The sequence below is a fragment of the Vidua macroura genome, chromosome Z (assembly GCF_024509145.1).
Source record: "Vidua macroura isolate BioBank_ID:100142 chromosome Z, ASM2450914v1, whole genome shotgun sequence".
In the NCBI taxonomy this organism is placed as follows: domain Eukaryota; kingdom Metazoa; phylum Chordata; class Aves; order Passeriformes; family Viduidae; genus Vidua; species Vidua macroura.
In genome coordinates this window covers 55,301,056-55,323,983 of record NC_071611.1, presented here as the reverse complement: position 1 = coordinate 55,323,983, position 22,928 = coordinate 55,301,056, and the positions used below count along the sequence as shown (strand labels likewise).

General features: G+C 36.3%; 1 protein-coding gene across 5 annotated transcripts in view; it reads left to right on the top strand.

Moving 5' to 3' along the window:
* The window catches only part of CSNK1G3 (casein kinase 1 gamma 3), a 67,856-nt gene extending 54,764 nt beyond the window's left edge, over positions 1–13,092 (top strand). The window contains exons 13-16 of one of the 5 annotated variants that reach the window (XM_054003117.1): positions 6,421–6,527; positions 6,902–6,925; positions 11,188–11,279; positions 12,554–13,092. In XM_054003117.1, the coding sequence (XP_053859092.1) occupies positions 6,421–6,527; positions 6,902–6,925; positions 11,188–11,245 (189 nt within the window). In that variant the 3' untranslated portion in view covers positions 11,246–11,279; positions 12,554–13,092. Of the gene's footprint in view, positions 1–482; positions 597–6,420; positions 6,528–6,901; positions 6,926–11,187; positions 11,280–12,553 lie in introns of all 5 variants that reach the window. The other 4 variants (XM_054003115.1, XM_054003118.1, XM_054003116.1 and 1 more) reach the window with 4 other exon arrangements.
* Positions 13,093–22,928: the final 9,836 nt, after the last annotated feature.

Sequence of the window (22,928 nt, the reverse complement as noted above, 5' to 3'; positions counted from 1 at the left end):
CTTTATATTTAGGTGCAAAATAATTGGAGTAATGTGTGAGTGATTAATACTGAGAGATTCAAAATGCCAGCTGTGAAGTCTAAATGAGATTTTGAGCTTTGAGTCCAAAATGAAAATTATTTAGCTTTGTTAAGTCTTATCTGGGTGAAGGTTGTGTGTGGAAATTGTCTGCTGCAGTTTTGATTATGACAATCTAAGTTATGTTGTTTATGACAATCTATGTTTCTTCTGAAGTTTTTGGTTTGGAAAAAGATTGTCATAGCCTAAAGACAGAATGAAAAGTTCAGGATACAGAAAACAATGCTGCAATCCTGTCAGTGTGATAACATTCTCTAAATTTTGTTGCTTTAGAAACAGCTGTCATATAATGTAACAAAATGTAGTAGGTGATAATTATTACAGTGTATAAAGAAAAATGTAAAAGTTGTTTTGTTTTTCCCATTAACAAATGTTTAAAAAAGCTTTCTTTTCCCATATTTTAGGTTAGAAAAATACACACTGAATTCATTAAATTACAGTTAGTAGCACTTTCAAAGTGTCATCATATGACTCTGTTGGCAATTGTGGCACTTCAGAAACCTTTCATTCTTTGTCAGGTAAAACGTAGCAATTACAAGAAATTTTCTTCCATTGTAAAATACCCTAAATACCCTTTGGGGAAGGGGAGAACATTTTCTAGGAAATAACACAAATAACACTAGTATTCCTTACTGCTAATATAGTGTTGTTTCTATCCTTTTTCCTCCCAGGATATAGGTGGTCTGTCTGAGTTCAGATAATTTAGATCTGTTGAGGCTATGCAATTGCCATGTGAATAAAAGCACTGTGCAAAACTGCAGCCATGGTCTGTGTCTTTGAAGATCAAGTGTTGTGCCGCAGGATGTTTTTATATTTGATTGCTTTTTGTTGTGGTGTGGTTATGCTTCCTTATTAAGGGCACTTATAAAATCACACAGTTTCTCCAGTTATGCTGTGACATAGCCCCAGCTGTTATCAAATACCTCTTTGTTGCAGGGATACTAACTGAATCATGCTGTTCGTTAAGTTGATACATTAGCTAGCTACTTTAGTAGGATTCCTAATTGCTTTCAAGAAGACAAATACTAAAAGTCCCACAGAAAATTGTTCAAAGGTAAAGTTGAATCTGAGGTGTGAAATTAAAGTATATTTGTTTTTTTCTGTGATGTTAGTGAGCCACTGCTCTTCTTTGAGATCAGTTTTGCCAATTTTTCTGCAAGATAAGAAAATCTGTCCAATTATTTCAAAGTGACAGTGGAATATTTTTAGGTCAGTACTATTAGTCATCTGTAATACTACTGCTGATGTCATCTCTTAGGTTCTTTTTTAGGTGATTATTAAACTGTGCTAGCAATTATTTTCTGTGACATATTAACATTGAGGGAACTGAGTGTTGGTTATAGGTTTGTTAGCATACATTTGTATGCTCTTAATGATAAGGTCAAGTGGGAACCATTGAGGTTCAAACTGGTTTGTTCATTCACAGCTACTGTTATATTTTTTGTACTAATTTAATTTTTCCCAGACCCTAGGCTTGTGTTCAAAAGATCCTAATGTGCTTAGACATGTCTACTTTTACTTTGTAGAATCAGTTAAAGTTCAAATAGTACTAGGAAATTGAGTTGTAAAGGGAAGATATCCATTCTTCCACTTACCTCAGTCCATTTTTTTAGTTCATGCAGACTTATTAATGATCAACTCAAACCTCCCAGCCATTTGTTCAACAACCTTTGTGTCTTTGTTTTCATAAGTTTGTCTCACTTCTCAGAATGTCATTTGTGCAACGTGGAATTACTTTCTCTGCATGAGCTGCAATTTGCTTGTGCACTCATAAAGATTGTATTAATCTGTTCCATTACTTTTTTTTCATCACTTACTAACTGATCTTCTTCCTCTTGTCTTTCCTCTTTCTTGTTTTCCCATTGGGAAATTCTTTAAAAGGAGGATTAAGAGTTCCCAGGAAAGTACTTAGGAACTGCTTGAAAGATTTTTATATTTTATGTAAGTAGTTTTCAGTTGCCAGATTCCTCTCCTTCAAGAAGTCAAGATAGTAAAGTGTTAGATGAAACAAATCAATTTTGCTAAGCTTTTGTGAACTAAAAAGGTATGGTGATGACTTTTATTCTTTGGTCTTTACTGAAAACTTTTTGAAGGTAAAATAAAGAATTGTGTAATATCACTAATTAATTCCTTAGAGGTGTAGGCTGGCTTTAGTTTTTGCGTAGAGAATTCAGTTACTGAGATTCTTAATGGAAATATGGTTTTTTTTAGCTATGTCTGTTCTAAATTTTTGCAATTCTTTGTTGTGATTAAAGTAATGAAAATCATGAAAACTTGTTTTTTATGGCAGACTTTCTAACTGAGTTTTTAATATAGCAAGTAAAAGATCAGTTTGTGTACTAATCCAGAACAAAGTAGGCTAAAGATTTAATTTCGCCATTTAGGGGTTTGGTATTTAGGCTTAACTGTATCTTGTTATAAATGGCCTTTGTCAAACTTCCAGAGGACCATGTATCTAAGAAATCAGTCTATTTCACAATAAATGTTTCATTAATGGGTAGTGGGTGGAATTTTTGTTTCTCTACCTCATGGCATGGAGAGTATCAAGAAATAACCAGTGATGCATATACTTCTTCATATAGGTGCTCTTCATATTAAACTTCTAAAGAACTGATTAAATTTGAAGGAACTAAATTTAAACCAGGATGAAGTTATAAAAATGCTTAAAGTAGTTTTAGGTTTTCAGTTTAGTGGTTATTCTCCCACTTGAAACTAGGTGAGTAGCTTAAGTTAATCTTCAATATTGCAATACTTCTAATTCGAAACTTTAAAAATATTTGTTTTTTTGAAATGTAATTCTGTTACTATTCAGGGAAGAGTATTCATATACATTTTGTAACAGAATTTTTAGATGCAAAACCATAACTTAAATATCCTAACTTTTTCACTATAGTTGTATTCAAGTCTTCTAAGAGATTAATTGTGCCTCCCAATTTTTCATCAGGCTGTTGATTTCATCAAGGGAAATCCATTCCAACTTGAGTCACAAGTAGAGAAATTAAATTAAAAGTTTCTCTTAAAGCAAACTTAGTTTCAGGTAGCTTCTCTGTCCTAAAGTTACAGCTTTTTATGTGGATCTACTGTGATGAATTTTCGTTGTACCTTATTTGTGCTACAGTCTGGCTACAGAATTTGGTGTGCCACTCCTTCAGTGCATACAGTGTCCTCTGGGTGACTTATTCTTGTTAATTCTGTTATGTTCTCATATCTTCCTGCCTGTGTTGTGCAGATTTTTGAGATGATTGGCTCATAGTTGGAGAGGAAAATGTACTGATTTGCCTTATTAAAGGCTCTTTTAGGTCATATTGCAAAGTACTTTACTGATATAACGTGAAATTAAATTAATATAGCTGTAGTCTTACTGTCAGTGGAGTTGAAGCAGTCCTGCCTATCTCTTGTACTCTTTGTATGAGTCTTTGTTAGTTTCATTTTCTTCATCGTAGTGAGGAGCTGCTTTTGGCAGTAGTAAATTTGAGTGAAACTCAGGGCATTTGTGGTTCTGGAGAAGCATGACTAATTTTTGGATTTATGCTGTATATGCTTAGGTTAACTTATGCTTTCACTTATGCTTTGTAAATCTTTCCAGAAAGAAGAACTTCATTTTCCTCCCAATCTAAACTAAGTCATGCAACAGACACTTCATAGTATTCGTTTGTGTATTTGGTGAATGTGTATGGCTGAGTTTGAAGTCAGTTTGAAGAATAAGCTGCAGTAAGCTTTGTTTTTTGTTACCAGATAGTAGTGCATTGACATCAGCAGAGGATGATTTTGGCTCCTTTGAAGAGGAAGTCAGCTTAGATTAGTACAGTACATACATAATACTTACAATATTACTAATGTAGGAAGGACATTTAGATATGTACTAGCATATTTTCCAATTCAAATGGAGATCTGTATGGAGATATGTATGTATCTTTATGTGTTTGATCTCTTTTTTTTGAATGTGCTGTCCAAGAAGATAGTTATCATTGAACAGGTGCTCCTGGGAAAGAAGTGTGAATGGGAGTGTCATATGAACGCCCCACAGATGCTACAGTTGGCCAGTATGTTTGATACCTATGTAAAAGTCATACATTTTCCCATTTGTTTTTAGGAAAAAAGAGCAGGAGTTCTTGCAAGTGCCTCTGCAGACTGTGGCCTGTTCTTTACAACAGCTAGGAAAGTTAAGTTGTACTGTGTTTGCTTCCCATCCAGAAAGGGCCATATACCTGTCTTGCTCTTTCTTGATGTACCCTACTTCTGTTGGAGTAAACTGAAGGCTTCTGTTTCTCTCATCAACCACTCTTACTCAATCTTGAGCATGGATCTGAGGTTCTCTTTAGAAAAATTACTTTTAAGCCTAGATTATGGAGCAGAAATCCTGCATTATATTAGGGCTGCAGGCAAGGTCGACCACAATGTTAATTGGGTGGCATTGCTGTATATGGATAGTGCAGGCTATAGTTGTGCTTAGTTATATAGTTAGGCACATGTGAGCATGACCCCACCAGTAATCCCTTCCAGCCATAACCATTCTGTGCTCCTGTGCTTCCTTTGGAACCAAACTCATTTGGTAATCAAGTTGAGCAAAGGTTTTTTTACCCTTACATTTTTATGACTGCTCCTGTCTTAGTTGGCAGATACTTCTGATTTGCTTTTCCACTCTGGGTATTTTACAAGAAGCAATGAAATGACCTTCACAGTAAGATACCTGGTGAGGTGGTTGGGATAATACTAGATCCCCATTCTTAGTAAACATGTAATGATGACAACTCAGAATATTGTGTGACTCTATAAAATCCAATAAACTAGTAACCCAGAATGTTTGAAGATGGTGAGGATGCCTGCCTCACCATCTTAAAATTTGTTAAAGTACAATTCCTACCTATTTCTGCCAGCGAATATCAAGTGCTTCTGTCATGCCCAGTGATACGAAACTAAGCTTAAGACACGTAGTTGAAACTCCATTAACTTACTTATCATTGTAGGAATAAAGTCCAGTCTCCCATGATTCCTTCAGTTACATTAACTAAAATTTAAGTAGTCAAATTCCTGCAATCTCACATATCTTTTATTTTGTTACAAGCCTGCCGGTGTTTTTTGGTAGTGGTCCTTATTTTAGTGAAATTTGAAAAAGGAGAAAACTTGGCCTGATGTCAGCAAAGGGCATGGAAAATGTCTTCAGTGCAACAAACTTCTGAGGTGCTGTACTTAGTTAAAATAGGAACCACAAAACAAACCTCAATAGGCTAGGGTCTTAGGTCTAGTTATAAATAGATGAGACATATTTGCTGTAATAAGAGGAGAGCTTGGAAGAGTGAGCGAAATAATATTATAGTGGTGATTTTCCTACCCTCTCCTTTCATCTACCTTAATCTCTGACCATCAGGCAACAGCTGGTAATAATTTTGAATTACAGACTAGTCTTAATCTCTATAGCTGATTGTTTGCAGATGTTTTCTGCAAACTTTTGTACTGTTTGTCCAGAATTATATTTTTATGCTTGCTACCTTGCCAAGCAGTTGCTGCTATTTAGTAGCTAGTAGACCTCTTCATGGTGTTGTCACCTCTTTAGTGGGTCAATTAGCACTGTCAGCAGCTCTGATCAGGTAGGCACTTGTCTACAGCCAGTTACTTAACAGTCTTCCTTTTTGTATTCTGTGGGGTGAATAATGGAGAGGCCTCTGGAATGGCTCTATTTGTCATGTAGGAAGGCTGACAGGAACTGAGAGAGCGAATATTGAGTTCCACTTGGTTTAAAGTCTGAAGAAATATTCCCAGAGCCACAGGTTTCATGGTGACTTGAACAATTTACATAGAAATTTGACGGTAAACTGCTAGGAATGAAGATTAGTCTAATTGTTATTAATTTTTTTGGCAGTAGATGTTTTCATGTCCTAAAAATCAGACACCATCTATACTATTAGATTTAGAAGACAGCCTTAGTTTTCCCCTTTTCTGGTGAGTGTCCTAGGAGATACAACTGAATCAGACCTTCATATTCTCTCTGAATATAAAGAGCTAAACTAAGGAGCATAAATACACCGAAGGAGCAGAGATAGGGTTTGACTGACTGAATTGGTTGGAAAAGTGCCTAGTTTCCTTAAGGCTCTGAAGAAATGTGGGGGAGTTTAGCCCACTCACTTTGAGTCCATTTTAGAGGTTAGTTCCACTAGTAGCTATGAAAGGAAAATTATAAGAGCACGGGGATGCTAGAATAAAACCTGGAGAAGATACTGTTACTGGAATAAAAATATGGAAATAACAAAAAATGCTGTTTTTTTTAAGATGTATTGGAACTGTAAAAATTAATAAATGTATGTCTGGCAGTAGAGTATTTTCAGGTCTTTCTTGTGATTTCAGGTAGTAAGCTCAACAAATGGAGAACTGAACACAGATGACCCAACTGCAGGCCGTTCAAATGCACCCATCACAGCTCCTGCAGAAGTAGAAGTAATGGATGAAACAAAGTATGTCCTTCTTTTTATATTCTTTTTTTGTGCTCAGCTGCTTTAATATTTTTTTCATAGAATGTTTCAGAAAATGTTGTCTGAACTGAATAGCCATTGGTGAGGAGCAAAACTACAGTCCTACACTTAATTTTGTCTTTAAGTTTTTGAATAGTAGAGTTCCTATAGCTTGTATTTTTTTAGGCTAAGCCTTCAATGACATGTCTTCCTATGTTGGCTAGAGAAGTGCATGCATTTTTGATGTTTCAACTAATTTTGAAATACTTATTTTAAGATAGTGTTCTGACTACGAGAAGCCATGTGTGGAAGATATAAAATTTTTCCTCTATATTGTATTCTGATTCTCTTTTTTCCTTTACTCTCTTTATGTATAGCTGCCAGAAAGTGTTGAACATGTGGTGAGTTATACAGCGCAGGCAGGCAGAAATAGCCCCAGGAGCTTTGTTCTTTTTATTGGGTTTAAAACTAATTTCAGAAAACTTAAAAATAAAATATCTGTGTAGAAATGACAAAATACATTTAATTCTGTGAAACAATTAACTGTTTTTAGAAAATGTCATCTTCAGGAGCTGTTCTGCCTGCTTCAAAGCCTGCTTGCTTTTAAATTGTGTAGTTTGTGATATAGTTTACATCAACCTTTTTAATGGGTACTAGAATATTTTTTCTTACTTTCTATTCTGTTTCAAAAGGGAAAGCATTCTTTTCAAATATTGTAGCATTCAACTGGTGTATTAACATCTGGAAAATAACTTGCATGAATAAGTAATAATGGCTAGTAAATGTTTGAACTTCTCCAGGTCTCTCTGTAAACAAACTATTTACCAAAGTATTAGTCTGTGACAACTTTCTAACTAATCACTAAAACATAACTTCAGAGTTCCTTAATTTTACAGTGTAATGAAAGGGAAAATTACGAAGATCTGTTACCATGGGATAGACAGCTAATATTTATATATTTGAGTAGTAAACTTAGACTTGCAAAATAATACAGAAGAATATTCTTGATAGCTAAAGGTGGTATGAATTCCAACATGTTTCGTTTTATAACTGTGCTAGAAATAGGAATTTTACAAGGGTATGGATCTAGTTTACCATAAAATAGAGGCACACAGGTATGAAGGATACATTAGCAGCAGAGCAATTCAGTAGCAGAAATTTTTCTAGGACCCATTTTCCTGACTTTAGAGAAAAGGGAAATATATCCATGTGCAATTTTTTTGGAAGCAATTGTTCTGCAAGTTCTGGTAGGTAAGCTTTATTTGCATGTGTAATTAATAATTTTGGATGGAGGTGTCTGTAGGGCCACTTTGTTGCACTGTTTTTTTCTGAGCAGTGAGAAGAGCTAAATTCTTTGCTGCCATCTTTGTGGAGTACAGTATTATTTTACTATCAAAAATACAGTTCTCTGATATATATATATATATATATATATTTGAAACAAGAAATCCAAAGGGGCAAGCATATTGATAGGCTGCCCATAGATAAATTCCCTGTCCCCTTTCTTCAGATAAGCACAGTGATTATCTTCCTTATGCTGAGCTCATGTACACACAGAAAAAGATTAAATTTCTTGCACTTTGAGTAGTGCTTAGCACAATAAAACCCATTTTTAGTACCCTGTTTTACTTGGTTATCTGCAGAAGTTAAGAGAATTCTCAGGAGCCAAGATGCTTGTTGCTTGAGCAGTGTAGGAGTTCACTTTTTGTAATCTGAATACATAATGGACAAATATGCTATCCTTGACCTTCTTGGCTTACTCTTAACTGGTTTTCTTACAGGCAAAATAACTAGTCTCAGTGTCCTACTCTTTAGATTGATTTTCTTGTTTTTGAGTATGTAACAGTCAAATTAGTGTTTCAGCACTTTAAGCTCAAGTTTCCTCAGTGACTAGAGGTTTTTCTGGGGCTAGTTTTTTATATTTTGAAGTTGTTTTATATTTTAGCAGTAATTAACATACATGCATGCCCACTTACCTTCACCCCCTCTCCTGCTTTGCTATCAAACGTCAATTCATAGGTACATATATTTTTTCAGAAAGAGCAGTTCAGAAGATTTTAATTTTTACATTTTAATATCATAATTACAAGCCTAATATAAAAAGGGGTTGTGAGACATTTAAACACTTGTTTATAGATTTTACACTGCAGAACAGGTTAAGGGAATGGGATTACTAGTATCCTTCATGTCTGTGACATGGATGTTTCTTGTTCTAAGGAGACATTGTTTTCTCAAAAGACTCTAATTTTGTGCCTCTTTCATAATCTTTCATCCACCTGAAAGTGTGAACAAAGCTGACCTGTCTTGCTCATATCTTGTGTTCGTAACATTTCCTCATACTCTGAGAAGACAAACTTGAATCTTATTTAGAAGTGCTTCATTCTTTGTTCTAGATGTTTTCTTAGTTTTAGAAACTTAACATGACTATATCTTCATTTAAAAGATTTTCAAAAGGGTGCCCCTCATGTAGAATTGTCCCCATAATGTATGATTTTAACTGTGAACACAAGTGTAATTTAGCTGAATATTAGAGCTTCTGCTACCATTTCAGTGAAATCCTGTAAGTCAGAAAGGATAAGTTTGGGGTTTTTTTCTTCAGTAAGGATTTTATTGTTTTGGGACATTTAACCAGTATTTAACCAAACATTTAATTGTTCGATAATAATTTATCTACTCACATGCCATATATATTCTAAATTTTATGCTTTGTCATTTTCACAGTGAGTGTGCAGCTAGCATGACTTAGCAGTGGGTGTTGTGTTTTGGGAATTTTGGTGGGTTTGGTTTTTTGTTTGTGAGTATTGGGGGTAGAGGGGGTTGTTGATTTGGTTATTTTTGTTGGTTTGGATTTTTAGAAAAGTTGCTTTCTGCCCTATTTCAGTTCTTACTTACTGAAGTTGTAAAGCAAGGAGACAACTAACCTGATCACTGTGCTGCCCTGACACTTGGGGATCTACAGATCTATATGTAATCTTCTAGAGATGCTCTTTCATTTATCACTGAGCAATTAACCTGTCTTTCCTGTTTGCTAGCCATCCGAAGAGTTGCTTCTATGAAGCACATGTGATTTGGATAGCCAAAAGGCTTTTCTGTGGGAAGGCAGAGAAGGGCAAACTGGAAGTGATTATATGATCTGTCCTTTTTGCATCTTGCATATTTTTTTCCACTTTAAACACTTGTTACTAATGCTGCAGTAAAGTGCCTGCCACATGCTTGATGGCAAATATAAAAACACAGCTGTCTAAACACAAATGACAAATTAAGTTGCTTTAGAATTTTGGCCCAAGGCACTGTTCAACTGGAAGGAAGGGTATTTAACAGGAAAAAAGATATGATAATGTCTTAAGAAGGACAATAAGTGTTCGAAACCATAATGCTGAGATTGCTACCTCAGATAATACCTCAAAGGTCACTTTAGATTGTACAGGAAAAGTGCAGTGTTTTTTGCAATTTATAGATTGCTCTTATACTGCCAACTCTAGAAGTGTTACATAAACTACAGATGAAGGTTAGCAGTCATTAAATACTTTAGTTTAAAAAATTCATTTCCTAGAAGAAGAAATTTTTAAAACTTACCTCTTCTGTATTTTGCATGCATATTGAATAGTATAATAATTTTGTGGTTTAATAGTCCTTAATAATGCACCTATCTATAGCTTTAAATACAGCTCTAAGCAATGTAATATCTGTATTATGTATAAATGACAATAACACCCTCTAGTGACAGTATGGTTTAGAACAAGTCTACGTTTCTGTTATGAATTATACTCATTGAGAGATTGTGCACTATGTATCTGTGTCTCAGGGTTATGATTCTTTCATTAAAATTTATTTTCAGGCAATACAGTCTGTTCTGTCATAATCCCTTGTAAAGGTGCATATATTTTAAAATTATATTTATTTGGCCTTGGAAGCCAATTTGAAGTCTAGCGCTTCTAGATTTAGAAATACACAGTGTTTCACTGTACTTCAGTTCAGATTTCCAAAACAGTCCAAAACAAAAGTTTACAGCATTTAGTGATTTCTCCTTAAATTGAAATACAATTGAATACTTTATATAATTAAAAAAACCCAAAGAACTGTTAATAGAAATTATAGTATATTATCATAGTATTATTATGTGAACTCCAGAAGACCAGAGGATTAAAAAAGCAGTGCTTTATGTTGCTTAAAAATAGAACTCTTGGATTTACCATTGCATTATGCTCTTCTCTTCTGGTTGATAGAGAAGTAGCAAACTAAATAGCATATGCAGAAGAAATAAAAAACAGTATGAGATTTGCAGAAAAGATGAGTTTAAATTTTCTAATAAGAAAAACATGGCATGTACAAATATAAAATACTTGGAGTGAAAAAGGAATTAAACTAAATTGGAGTTCACACATCTACAACTAAATTCAAAGCTTAAGTGCTAATGAATGTTAGTGGTTTTAGGCAGATGCTAAAAAAAGGGCTAGTAGTTATGGGGGAATTTCAGTTACAGTCAGTGGCTACTACCCTTTAAAACCAATTATATCTCTTCTTTAAGAAGTACTTTAAATTTAATAAATACAGTATGATACTTCTGCTAGCTGTAAAAATACTTATCTATGTAGTTTCCCCTCCTGAATTTTAATTTTGGGCTTCCTCTTCATCAATAACCAATGTTTTTTTTTACTGAAAGTTATGTAACTCTCAGAGCAGTTCTGGTCTGCCTCTGCCCACTGCTACTTTTTCAATGACTGAGCAACAGGGTGCCTTGGATATTTTGAGAAGGTAACTTCTGTCTCCCCTTACTTTGGATGTTGTTCTCACCCCCTGTAGAACCTTATTTTTAGACCCTTATTCTCCCTGATTTTTAATGCTTTCCCCATTTCCCATATTCCAAACTAAATCATCTGGATTCCTTTTGAATTTTAGTGATATAAAATGCTTGGTGAACTTAAGGATTTACTGATCAAGGCTATTGATGCAGTACATTTATATTTCACTACTGCTGTACTTCATAGTTTAAGACTCATCAGTGTATAGTGCTGCAAGTGAGAATTCAGTAAGCATACCACAGAACTCCATGGGACAAGCTCTGTTCAAGTATACAGCTTGCATGTTCAGTTTTGGTCGCATACATTGTGAACACTTTAGTGTGAAGCTTTATTTTTAAAGGTGGTGTTCAGGATCTAGGAGTTGCTTAAAATAAGCCTAGCAGTACAATTTAAATGAATTTTGTGTGTGTTATTTGTTGCTTTCCTCTTTATTTTCAAAAGTGCTTTCCGGACTTTTGCAGTCCTTCTGTATATTATCTATATCTAACTCCCTCCAACTCTTTTTAATTTTGTAGTGTTCTTTCAGGTACTTTCAGATTATCTCTACTTGCTAAGTGAAATTCACAGTGTTTGCCAGTTAGTTTCATTCATGTAGTATGCAATAAAGCAGAAGAAAGAATATCAGTGTTCTTTATATTTAAGCTATGATTTTTCATGGTAGTAGTAATTATCATAGCACTGGGTCAGAACATTAATTATGTTGTTCATTAGGATTTTCTTGTAAAATGTCTTGTGGAATAGCCTTGGAGAAAGTTTTTCTAAGTTCTGGTTGACAAAGGAAGCTCAAATTATTTTCTTGTTTCAGCAACAATGCTGTCTTAAATGCACATTTAGGTGACACAGTCATAAGCACGAGCTTCCATTTGGCATATTGCCAGTTAATATGAAAGAGTACTCAGGTAATGGAATACTCTTTATTCTTACAAATGCATTTTTAAGTCAGCCTGTAATACCTGTGCTTTTGATACTCTCATCAAGACTCCAAGCTTAATAGCTACTTGCATTATAGCTTTTTTAGTTTGATACTTTTTTCCAAAAAAGGTGAAACGTGTCAAAAATATCTCTACTTCAGTTTTTGTCTAATAAATCAATTGCCTGCAATAGAGCTTAATGAGTTCCTTGTGGCACTGGCTATACCTGAGCTACATGCTTCAAATGAGACATACAGTAAATAGTTTAGTTTTGTGGTTTCTTTTATATCATATGTAATTCATGTCACACTTGCAGGTGCTGCTGCTTATTCAAGCGGAGGAAAAGGAAAACCATTCAGCGCAACAAATGACTAGAACCAAACAGAACACGGGAAAATGCTTATTTGTTCACCTGTTGTCTTGTGATCTTAAAAAAACCCCAACAACAAAACCCAAAGCAAAACCCTCCAAAATAAACACATTTTCCGAGGACTCCCTGAGAAACAATATCATGCCTCTGTTCTTTGATTTGGTTCTTCTGCATCCATCATCCATTTTTTAATTCATCTGTTCTGAAAGCTTTAAGATATTATCAAATAGGAGTGCTTCTTTGACCATCAACATATGGACCAATGAAATGATAGAACATGAACAGTATCTTGAGCAAAACTGAACTTGAGAAGTATTTCTTCTTTCCTAGGAAGTAGTAGCAGTGTCTTAGATGAAGACGGATGTCGTAAATCAGTTATTTGAGTTTGTAGCAGTGTATCTAAAGCAGTTTTCTTCAAAAATTAAGAAGAAAAACACAGGTACACAGCCATAATGCAAAATAATAAAATCTTAAGATTTATTTTATGACACTTGCATTGTTTTTCTTCTTTTGCCTCAGTATTACTGGTTAGTCAAATTGTTACTCCAGTCAATTTGCCACTGTCTAGAGATACTGGGGATGCTGGTTTAACTGTTGACAGTTGTCAAAATGCTGGTGCTACTAACAGAAGGTATTTCCAATATCTTTTTGGTTTGAAAACCTGCTTTTATTTTGCGTACAATGAATATTGCAGTACAGTAGAAATTAGAAGAGTGTTTGTGCAAGAATACAAGTGTTTATATAATTTAAGTTGTACATCTAGTAATGTTAACAAGATTGAATTACCTTCAAAAGAGCTCTACAGAGCAAATACTGAATCTCGTTAAAGCAGAATAACTATGAAAGCCTGTGTGTTCACTCTGGTAGTTGATGGTTGACAGCATCTGTAACTTGAAAACATGGACCTGCCATGTAAAGTTAGCAGTGTACTATTTTGCTCTTTAATTTAGATAATAAATGGAATGGAAGTAAGTTAGACTTCTGCCTGCACTGCATACTAGCCCACAGCATCCCAAATTTCCTGCCATTTTTTTTTCTTGGAATTTTCTTGTCTTGCGGTGTAAGGTCACTAGTATCATAGGATGGCAAGGATGTGTCAGATGCTTCTCTAGAGTCCAAGGAAGTACTTGCAATATGAACAAACCAACAGTTCTGTAGGCAAGACAGCCCATTTTGTATTTTCTTCTTCAGAAAATACATGCTTTTTTTAAAGCCATAATAACAGAGTTCTGGTTTTGTCATGTTTAACTGCCAGTAATTGAAGAAGGGCTGTAGAAGATGTAAGTGATTAGACAGATTTATTGACCAAAACACAGATTATCTCTGTTTCTTTAGAATTCTTCTGGAGCTAAGTAGCATCTTTTTTCTGTCCATAAATGTCTTTTGGCATACTTATTTATTTTTCTTCTGTTTTGTGGTAGCATTTAAAATGTATATAAAAGCAAAGGTACACCTCTGAATTAATCGTTGCATTTATAAGGATTTTAATTTTATTTTGTAATTTATTTTTCATTAAGAGCCAGAAGTGTATTTTATTGTATATGTATACTTTGATCTTTGTCATTATTACTGTTCATGCTCTTAAGTTTTTGTTTTGGAAAACCTGAATTTGGCCTACAGAAACTCACTGTGTAACAGGTCATAAGTTTCCACTTGACCAGAATGTTACTGATTATTTCAGACTGTTATTTCTTTGGGTTTTTTTGAGCTGAGAAGTAGGTCACTTGACCATTCTCTTATGAAAAAACATCCTTCTTTGCAGTACTTGACCAAATCTGTTACTTGTACATGTGGTATGTGTATTTCTCATACACCTGATGAGTTTTATTCTTGGAGGTTTTTAATCTCTACAGTGTTTGTATGATCTGAACTCCATAAAAAGACAGTGTGAATATTATGGACTTAAAATTATTGAATATATAAAAACTGTTTATTTGGTGAAATTATTAGAAAGGCACTTGCTTTTCAGCAATTTAAGTGCTTGATTTTAATGTGGAAGAAGGTTTTCTTCTAGTAAAGCAGTTGGCACTAATCTAGGTATGCCAATATGATTTGCATTTATATACTTTTTTCTTCCTGTCTACAGTAATGAAGTAAACAATGACTGGATGTCTAAAACTGAAATCCCTGTTTAAATGTAAAAAAAAATAAAGATAGTTTTTTAAAATTTGCCTTTTCCACCCCTTTCCTACAGTTTTAGATGAAGTAATGTTTTAGGATGTGCTGAACAAATTTAATCTCCTTGGATGTCAATGAATTTGAAAGCATGATTCTCTCAATGCTGTCTTGACTTACAGTTATGTTTGCTAGTTACTTAACAGATGTTACTGTTACATGCTTTAATAGACGTGATAATAGCAATGGAGTGAGGAGACCTCAGTGCACACATTTGAAATCTGTTCATGGATTGGAGTTTATGCTGTCTGTGCCACCTTAAAAAAGACCTGAAGAGGTCTAGGAAATGCTGAAAAGGACATGTTTTGGGTTAGAAGAAGCCCTTAAAAACATCTAGTCCAAACACAAAACACTGTTACCCCCTCCTAATGTAAGTGTGGAAATGTTTCACTGGATCAGGTTGCTCAAAACCTCATCCAGCCTGACTTTGAGTGTTTCCAAGGATTGGACATCCATAACTTCTTCAGGCAACTTTCTTCAGTTGCCTGTCTGAGTTACCTCCATGGGAAAAAAGATCTTTCTTACATCCAGTCTAAGTCTACCCTCTTTTAGTTTAATTACTTTTTCTGTAACAGGCCTTGGTAAAAAGTATCCATGTTTTATGTTGCAAGTATTGAAAGCCCACAGTTAGGTATTGCCAGAATCATCTTTTCTCCAGGCTGAAAAAACCCAATACTCAGCCTTTCCTTATAGGAGGGGTGTTCTCATCTTCTCGTGATTTTTGTTGTCTTCTCTGGACCTTCTTTAACAGATTGCAAGTGTTTCTCATGCTGGGGACCCCAGAGCTGGACACAGCACTGCAGTGGGATCTCACCAGAGCAGAGCAGAAGGGCAGAATCCCCTCACTCGCCCTCCTGCCCATGCTGCTTTGGATGCAGTCCAGGGCACAGCTGACTTTCTGGCTGAGTGCACATTGCTGTGTCATGTCTAATTTTCCATTCATCAGTATCCCCAAGTCCTTCTCTGGTCTGAAACCCTTCATCCACCAGTCTGTACTTAAGAGTGGTGGTTGCCCTGGGTCAGTTGCAGGATGTTTAACTTATCCTTGCTGTCCTTCAGAAAGTTTGTGTGGGTGCACTCCAAAAATTTGTCAAGGTCCTAAAGTACATAGAAGGTTGCTTTTGATAAAGGTCTATTCCTAGGTCTGTTTGCAACTAAAGATAGTCTGATGGGTGAAGATTGGTGGCTGTCTTGGTCACAGTTGATTATGAAGATGTTAAGATACTTGCACTATGAAAAAAAAAAAAAATAACAGCAGAGCTACTACCCAGGATTATGGAAGAGCAGGGTTTTGGCTTTCAAGGGTGTTTAGGCCCAGGCACCCAGTGGACTTGTGTACAAAGAAAGGCTGCTGAGTGATGTGGTGGCTGGAGGCTGTCTTGGGCACAGAGATCACAAAATGAGTTTTTGGTTCTCAGAGAAGTGAGGAGGCAGATCAGCATAACTGCCATCTTGGACTTTTGGAAGATAAACTGTAGCCTTTCAGCTTTATATCAGAGCAGACTTTGTATAGTATGGAATATTCTTTTGGTCAATTTTTGGGTCAGTTGTCTTGTTCATGTCCCGTCCCCTGGTTTGCCCAGCCCCATATGTCTGCAGAGCTTCTGTGTGTGACTACAGCTGGATGTGAGGACCTAAAGGCCACAGCTGTCCATCTGAAAACAGTCAAAGCTGCAGAAGGAACTTCCTATAAGATGGCTCACCCAAGCAGGAATTTGAGATAAGCACAGGCAAGAGAAATTTACAACAGGAAGATGCTAATTTCAAGCCTGACGGAGGTGAGATTTGGTTAACTCAACCTAGTTAACACATCCAGACAAATCCCACTCTGGCAGACTGTGGGAAAGAAGGCAACTGCTCATACACATGCCACCCCAAGGTACAGGAACACCAGCGACCAACCTATGGACACCTGGAACTCAGAGTGTATAAAGGTGGTTCCCCAGAAGAATGACTCCAAGATGCCCCCCACTGAGAGGCCCAGGGTTAATAAGCACCAGTGGGATAGTGCTGGAACTGTGTGTTGTGACTATTTTCTGCTTGATCTCTGTTAAAAAATATACAGTTAAAAAAAAAAAAATCCGTATTACTGACTTCAGCATATGGTCTCATTTGCACCTTAATTAGGACAGAAGCGTCCCTTCCTATTTGGATCATAATGACATGAAGCTATTGTGTGCAAGATGTCCAGCTGTTTTTGGGAAGGTGTGCTATGACTTGCTGAAGGAGCAAAGATAGCAGAAGCAGCCTGCTGGAGGGCAGGTTGGGCCAGGCTGCACTGTGGGTGTAAAAGGGAGGGGGCATGTTGGCAGCAGCTGCCCCACCCAGCTCTTCTGGGCTTCTCTGGGGGCAGTTTTCCTTCAAAGCCAAGCCTGCAAAAATGCAGCTGTTGGTCTCCTCTGGCAGATGACTATTTGCTTGCATCTCTCGAGCAGGTGGGGATCATCTCTCTTGAAAGTAGGGTTGTAGGAGAAGAGTAACTAAAATCTGCAAAAGCAGTACAAGCTAGTTGCCAGCCTTTGGGGACACCAGGATAGGAGAACTGAGCCTTATGCTGCTGAAAGACCTATGTGGGCCTTGAAGAGGTTTAGTGGGTATTTGAAACCTAAAGCTTAGGCTGACCAAAAGATTGTGCTGGATTTCTGTTAAGTAGTGAACACCCTGAAGAAGAAAGGGAAAAGAGGAAGAATTTAATCTCTGAAAATTTCCTGCCCTCCTCATCCTCTCCTCAATGCCAAGGCTTATGTTACTGTAAGGTGAATTTCTTGTGCCAGAATCATTCTTGAGTCAGTTTGTGTGCAGAAAAAGTGATGCAGATTGCCAGTTGGCTAGGCTTTGCTAACAGTACCCTGTGGTACTGTTCAGCTCAATAGCCTAGGAAGGAAGGGCAGTGTCTGCTGAGAAAGTGTGAGTGGCCAAGCCAACAGGAGGAAACTGGGACAGGTTTCTACCTGTATTTGTATTGAAACAGGAAGTAGTACCAGAACTGTACAAAAATCGTGGCTACCACTGAGAACTACTGCTGGAGATTGCTTGATGTAGTTGTTTTAATAAGGTTCTTTTGGCAACCATGACTTCCTATAGGAGATACTGAGGAAGAAGGTTTTGGGAAAATATTTCTGCTCTGGTCTGTCTTTCATGCCTGCCTGGAAATTATTTTAACCCTTTGTAGATGCTAAACATCAAGAGGTGTTCTGTTTGCTCTGTTGTCTCATCCTTAAGGACAGAAGAAGTTGAATCTGCTGATGTATCTGGAGCAGCAACAGATGATTATCCTGTTCTCCAAGCAGGCTGCAGCCCTGCTGTCGCTCAAAGTAACTGGTGGCTACTCAGAAGTTTGAAGTATCCAGGGAATCAGACCTAGAATGTTGACGTATTTCACAAGAAAAGTAAATAGGACATTTTTTTTTCCTGAAAACTATGAGGAGACTGTGTCCTGCTAATGGAAGTTATCTCTGCCTACTGAAAGTTCAAGGCTGAGGCTGAAAACCAAACGACAACACCATAGCTGTATGTGGGTTGTATTGCGAAGTTTCAGTAGCAGGGGGCTGTAGGGTGGTTTCTGTGAGTAGCTGCCAGAAGCTTCCCCCATGTCCAACAGTCAGTGCCAGCTGGCTTCAGGACAGACCCACTGGTGGCTGAGGCTGGCCAGTCAGTGACGGTAATAGTGCCTCTGAGATGACAAATTGATCGGGGGAGAAGCTTTTGTGCAGGAGCAATTGCAGCCAGGGAAGAACAAGTGAGAATATGTGGTAGAAACAGCTCTGCAGACATCAAGGTCAGAGGAGAAGGAGGGGGAGGAGCTACTCCAGCTACCAGAGCAGAGAGTCCTTCCCCTGCAGCCCCTGAGGCAGACCACAGTGAGACAGGATGTTCCCCTGCAGTCCATGGAAATCTGTGGTGGAGCAGAGATCCACCTTCAGCATGGGGAGAATCCCACACTGGAGCTGGTGGCTGCCCAAAGGAGGCTTTGACCCTGTGGAAGCCTGCACTGGAGCAGGACCTGTGGCCCAATGAAGAGAGGAGCCCATGCTGTAGCAGGTTTTCTGGCAGGACTTGTGACCCTGTGAAGGACCCAAGGTGGAGAGTTCATGAAGAACTGCAACCTGTGGAAGGGTTCATGTTGGAAAAGTTCATGGAAGACTGTCTCCCTTGGAAGGGATTCCTGCAATGGATCAGGGGAGGAGTGTGATCAGTTCTCCCCCTTTGGAGGAAAAGTGGCAGAGATGTGTGATGAACTGACCACGGGCCCTGTTCCCAGTCCCCCTGCACTGTAGGGTGAAGGAGGTAGAGAATGTGGTGGTGAAGCTGAGCCTGGGAAGATGGGAAGGATGGGGGTTTAAAGTACATTTTTTACCACTTGTACAGGCACAAAACTCACATTGCAGCTGAAGTAGTTTTTGAATGGTGTTTCTTTTCTTTTTTAACAGATTTCCTGCTATGGGTGCTAAAATACTGTAATTTCAGTTGTGCTGCGATGTTGCCACTTAAAGTGAACATTTGAAATTTCTTATTATATGTACTTTGGAACGGAAATAATTATTTTTAAATAAAATATGCTTTATTGAGAGATATCATGAGGAATTTAATAAGTGCTTCAGAAAATGCTCCATTTAGTAGCAAAAAAATTTAGCTTAAAAAAAAACCCTCAAGCAAGCAACATGCACAAAAAAACGCCAACCCAGTTACTGATCTTGTGTTAAATATGTTAAACTACTGTAAATGTAGACACCCTAATAATGTTCAATAGATGTCTCATATAACTAGTCTACAAAAATGGTGCATTTTTATTTAAGAACTGGCCTATAAATATTTTTTATTTACAAATTGTTGATATTATTGTTTTAAATTATACATTAGAGCATTTTTTATATGATAGAGCACTTGAAACATACTGACAGAGTACAAATGACATCTGCATATTTCAAAATACAGAAAGGAAAAAAAACAATGTTTTTAACCAGAAAAACGCACTCAAATTTTCAGAAGCTGTCTTTCCATTACAGCAATATCTATTGTTCTGAGCCTTCAATATCTTTGGAAGTGTAATGTACGAGTGTGTAATGCAGAAATTAGCAGAGTAGCTATGGTTGGTGTGTAATGATGACAAGCTATGAACTGAGGTACTAGTGTGCAGATAAAACTGAATTAAAAATCGACCACATCTTTCATCATGGAACTAGAGCTGTGCAGTTATTGATCTGGTTTAATATGAACATGAAGCTCAACAGCTTATGGATCTGTTTGGGATCCTTTCTTTGCATACCCTGAAAATGTAAGATTTTGCTAATGGGATAAGACTACATAAATGAAACTCAGGCACAGACAGGCCTAAGCCTCAGTGGTTTGGGCTGCTTTATTTGTTTTTAACTGTATCACTCAGTAAGTTTTGAATCTGTGTTTGTTAATTTTTCCCCTATTTGGGTCATGTACATGAACTATTTTCCTGACTTAAAAGAGAGAAAATGGAGTTAGGGAAAAAAAGAAATTTACAGAAATGCTCTATTAAAGATGATTATAACAAGGAATTTAAAAGGTGTGCCTCAACTGAAAACCACAAAACATTACATTTCCTTTCATGTGAAGTTTGGTGTGACCTTCATTGTTGGAAGTAACAGGAAGTATTATTTCTGCAATGAATATACTACAGTTTCAGTAGTTGTGAAGCAGAAAGCTTACCATGAATAAATACAAATATAAATTGTCAGGTCACATTTCAGTGAGAGTTCATGTTAAGCAGTAATATAAATGTAAGAGCTTATAATGAAATGAAATTTATAAAGATCAAACCTGCCTATGAGACCCTTTTAAGGAAATCTGTTGTACTGAAAAGATTACAATTTTGTTTCAATAGACAGTAACATAGTGCAACAAAACTAGTGCATTTCTGCTGGATAAATGTGATATAAATTAGGATCTGATTCAGCAAAAAAACTGCATCTACTTCCATGTGGATGATCTTACCATACATGAAAAAACTAACTTTTTAAAAAGTATGCTGCTCTTAGATCAAAACAAAATAAAACAAAAAATAAATAGTCATTTGTCACAATGACTTTAACTTTAGAATATTCACATGCTGAACTTTGTAGTTGCTGAAGTGCTTTAGTGATTTAAATTCAGACATTTCCTTCTAGCAGAGGTAAAATATTCTTGTGTGGACATCAATAACACTGTGCTTGTTTGCACCTTTCCTTCAGCAAGCACAGTGATATCACAGCAGTATGGCAGTGAGACATCACAGCCTGTGAATGAAGGTGCAGAGCTGAAGTGCAAAATCAGTTTGTATGGAAACTCAGCAGATCAGTTCTTGTACATGTGTCATGTGAAGATGCAAGGTTGTCTGGATCAACAGCTGTGAAGCTTTTAATGAAATGTGCTTAAACTAAGATGGCTTATCAGAAACCACAAGTAGTCTTAGCATAGGCAAGAGATTGTAAGAATATTTCTAATGAAATTTTGTGATTTTTTCAAATGTAGTATTCCCAAATATGCTTAATTCATATTAATAATGAAAACAGGTAAAGTTTTGAAAGTCACACTAGAAGCATGTTGCAGCAGACTGAATGTGTATTGAGCAGAGTAGTCTATCCCTGTCTGTGTTTACCATCAGATACCTAAGAAAGCGAGTGAGAAAAGGAAATAGTATACTAGTATTTCTCCAGGTAATCAACTCTCTCAGCATTAAATAGTTCAGGAATGTTCTCAGTCATAAGCAGTACTTATCAGTTTAATGACCTCACTGAATTTTATTTTTTCTTTGATTAAGTTGCCCGATTGCTTTGTGAATTGGCATGTACCTCTTTTAGACACTAGATTAATGGAGAGTCTTGCTGTTAATCTTTCTACATGAGTTCAACATGTAAGCTCTCAAACAGAGCTTATCCAAAAGAGCTTATCCAGAGCTTATTCAAAACTTAGTTTTGGTTTGTTGGAGTTTTTTATTTTTGGGATTTTTTTTTTTTTTTATGTTAGGGGGTTGGGTATTTTTTGTTGTTGGCAGTTTTGTATTTTATTGGAATTTTTTTTTGTCTTTTTGTTTTTGTTGGTTTGTGTTTTTAAAATTTTTTTCACATTTTCTGAAAATGTGCATTAGAACATGTAGGAAATGAGTGATATGGAAATAAATGTAGGAAATAAGTGATAATTCTGTGCAATAATTGCAGAACTTGAGAAGGTGATAATCAGAAATGCAAGATGATAAAATGCTACCCTTTAATTGGATAGTTTTGTTGGCTGGAAAACATCTCTCTCTCTGCTTGTCATTGTGCTGTTGTTTTTTGAAACATACCTTAGGCTGTCACTGAATAGCTTTAGCTGGTGATAGTCAAAGGGCCTGATTTCACACATGTCCCGGCTATTATGGGATTGCAGTGGTAAGGAAATTCAGAAACAGGTACAACATTTTTTGAATTGGCAGGTTTTGACTGCAGTCTTGATTGCCCTGACACATTAACTTTTTGTGATACATAGATCTGAATACTTTTTAATGTTTATTTTATGTTCTAGACTTTGTGGTTTTTTTTGTTGTTGTTGGTTTGGTTTTTTGGTTTATGTGTGTGTTTTGGTGGTGGTTGTTGGTAGTTTTAATTGCTGTTCAGAATGTGTTGCAATATTTCACAATGCAAAGGAAAATAATCTGAAATGGACAATTGCTATCCTTTCCTACTTGGAATTCTTGTTTTGACACCTGGCATATTTTGTCTGCACATAGTTTCTATTTTTTCATTTCTGCTTACACCATGTATAGATTTGTCTCAAACTGTCATGTTTTGGAACTTTCAGTAATCAGTGAAGGTCTTGATTTCTGAGCAGCTAATAAATGAGAAAATGTAGTCTGTTCAGTTGCTTTCTAATTATATGCATCTCTATTTAAAAGTCCTCAAGGCAGAAATTTAAAATGTCAGTGTGACATCAGTTGTGATCTCTGAACACATTTAAAAAAAAATATTAATGCTACAACATATGCACCACATTTCTAGGGAGTTAGATCTTCTTTGTAATGCTCACTCACTGTTTAGCCACAGGCTTTCAAAAATGAACTTTTATTCTGGACCTTTTTCTTTTTTCAATGTGTATTCTTGATTTAAGTCTTGAGAAAGCCTTTTAAATATATTTTTTATCATCTAACAAGTGTGCCCTCTAT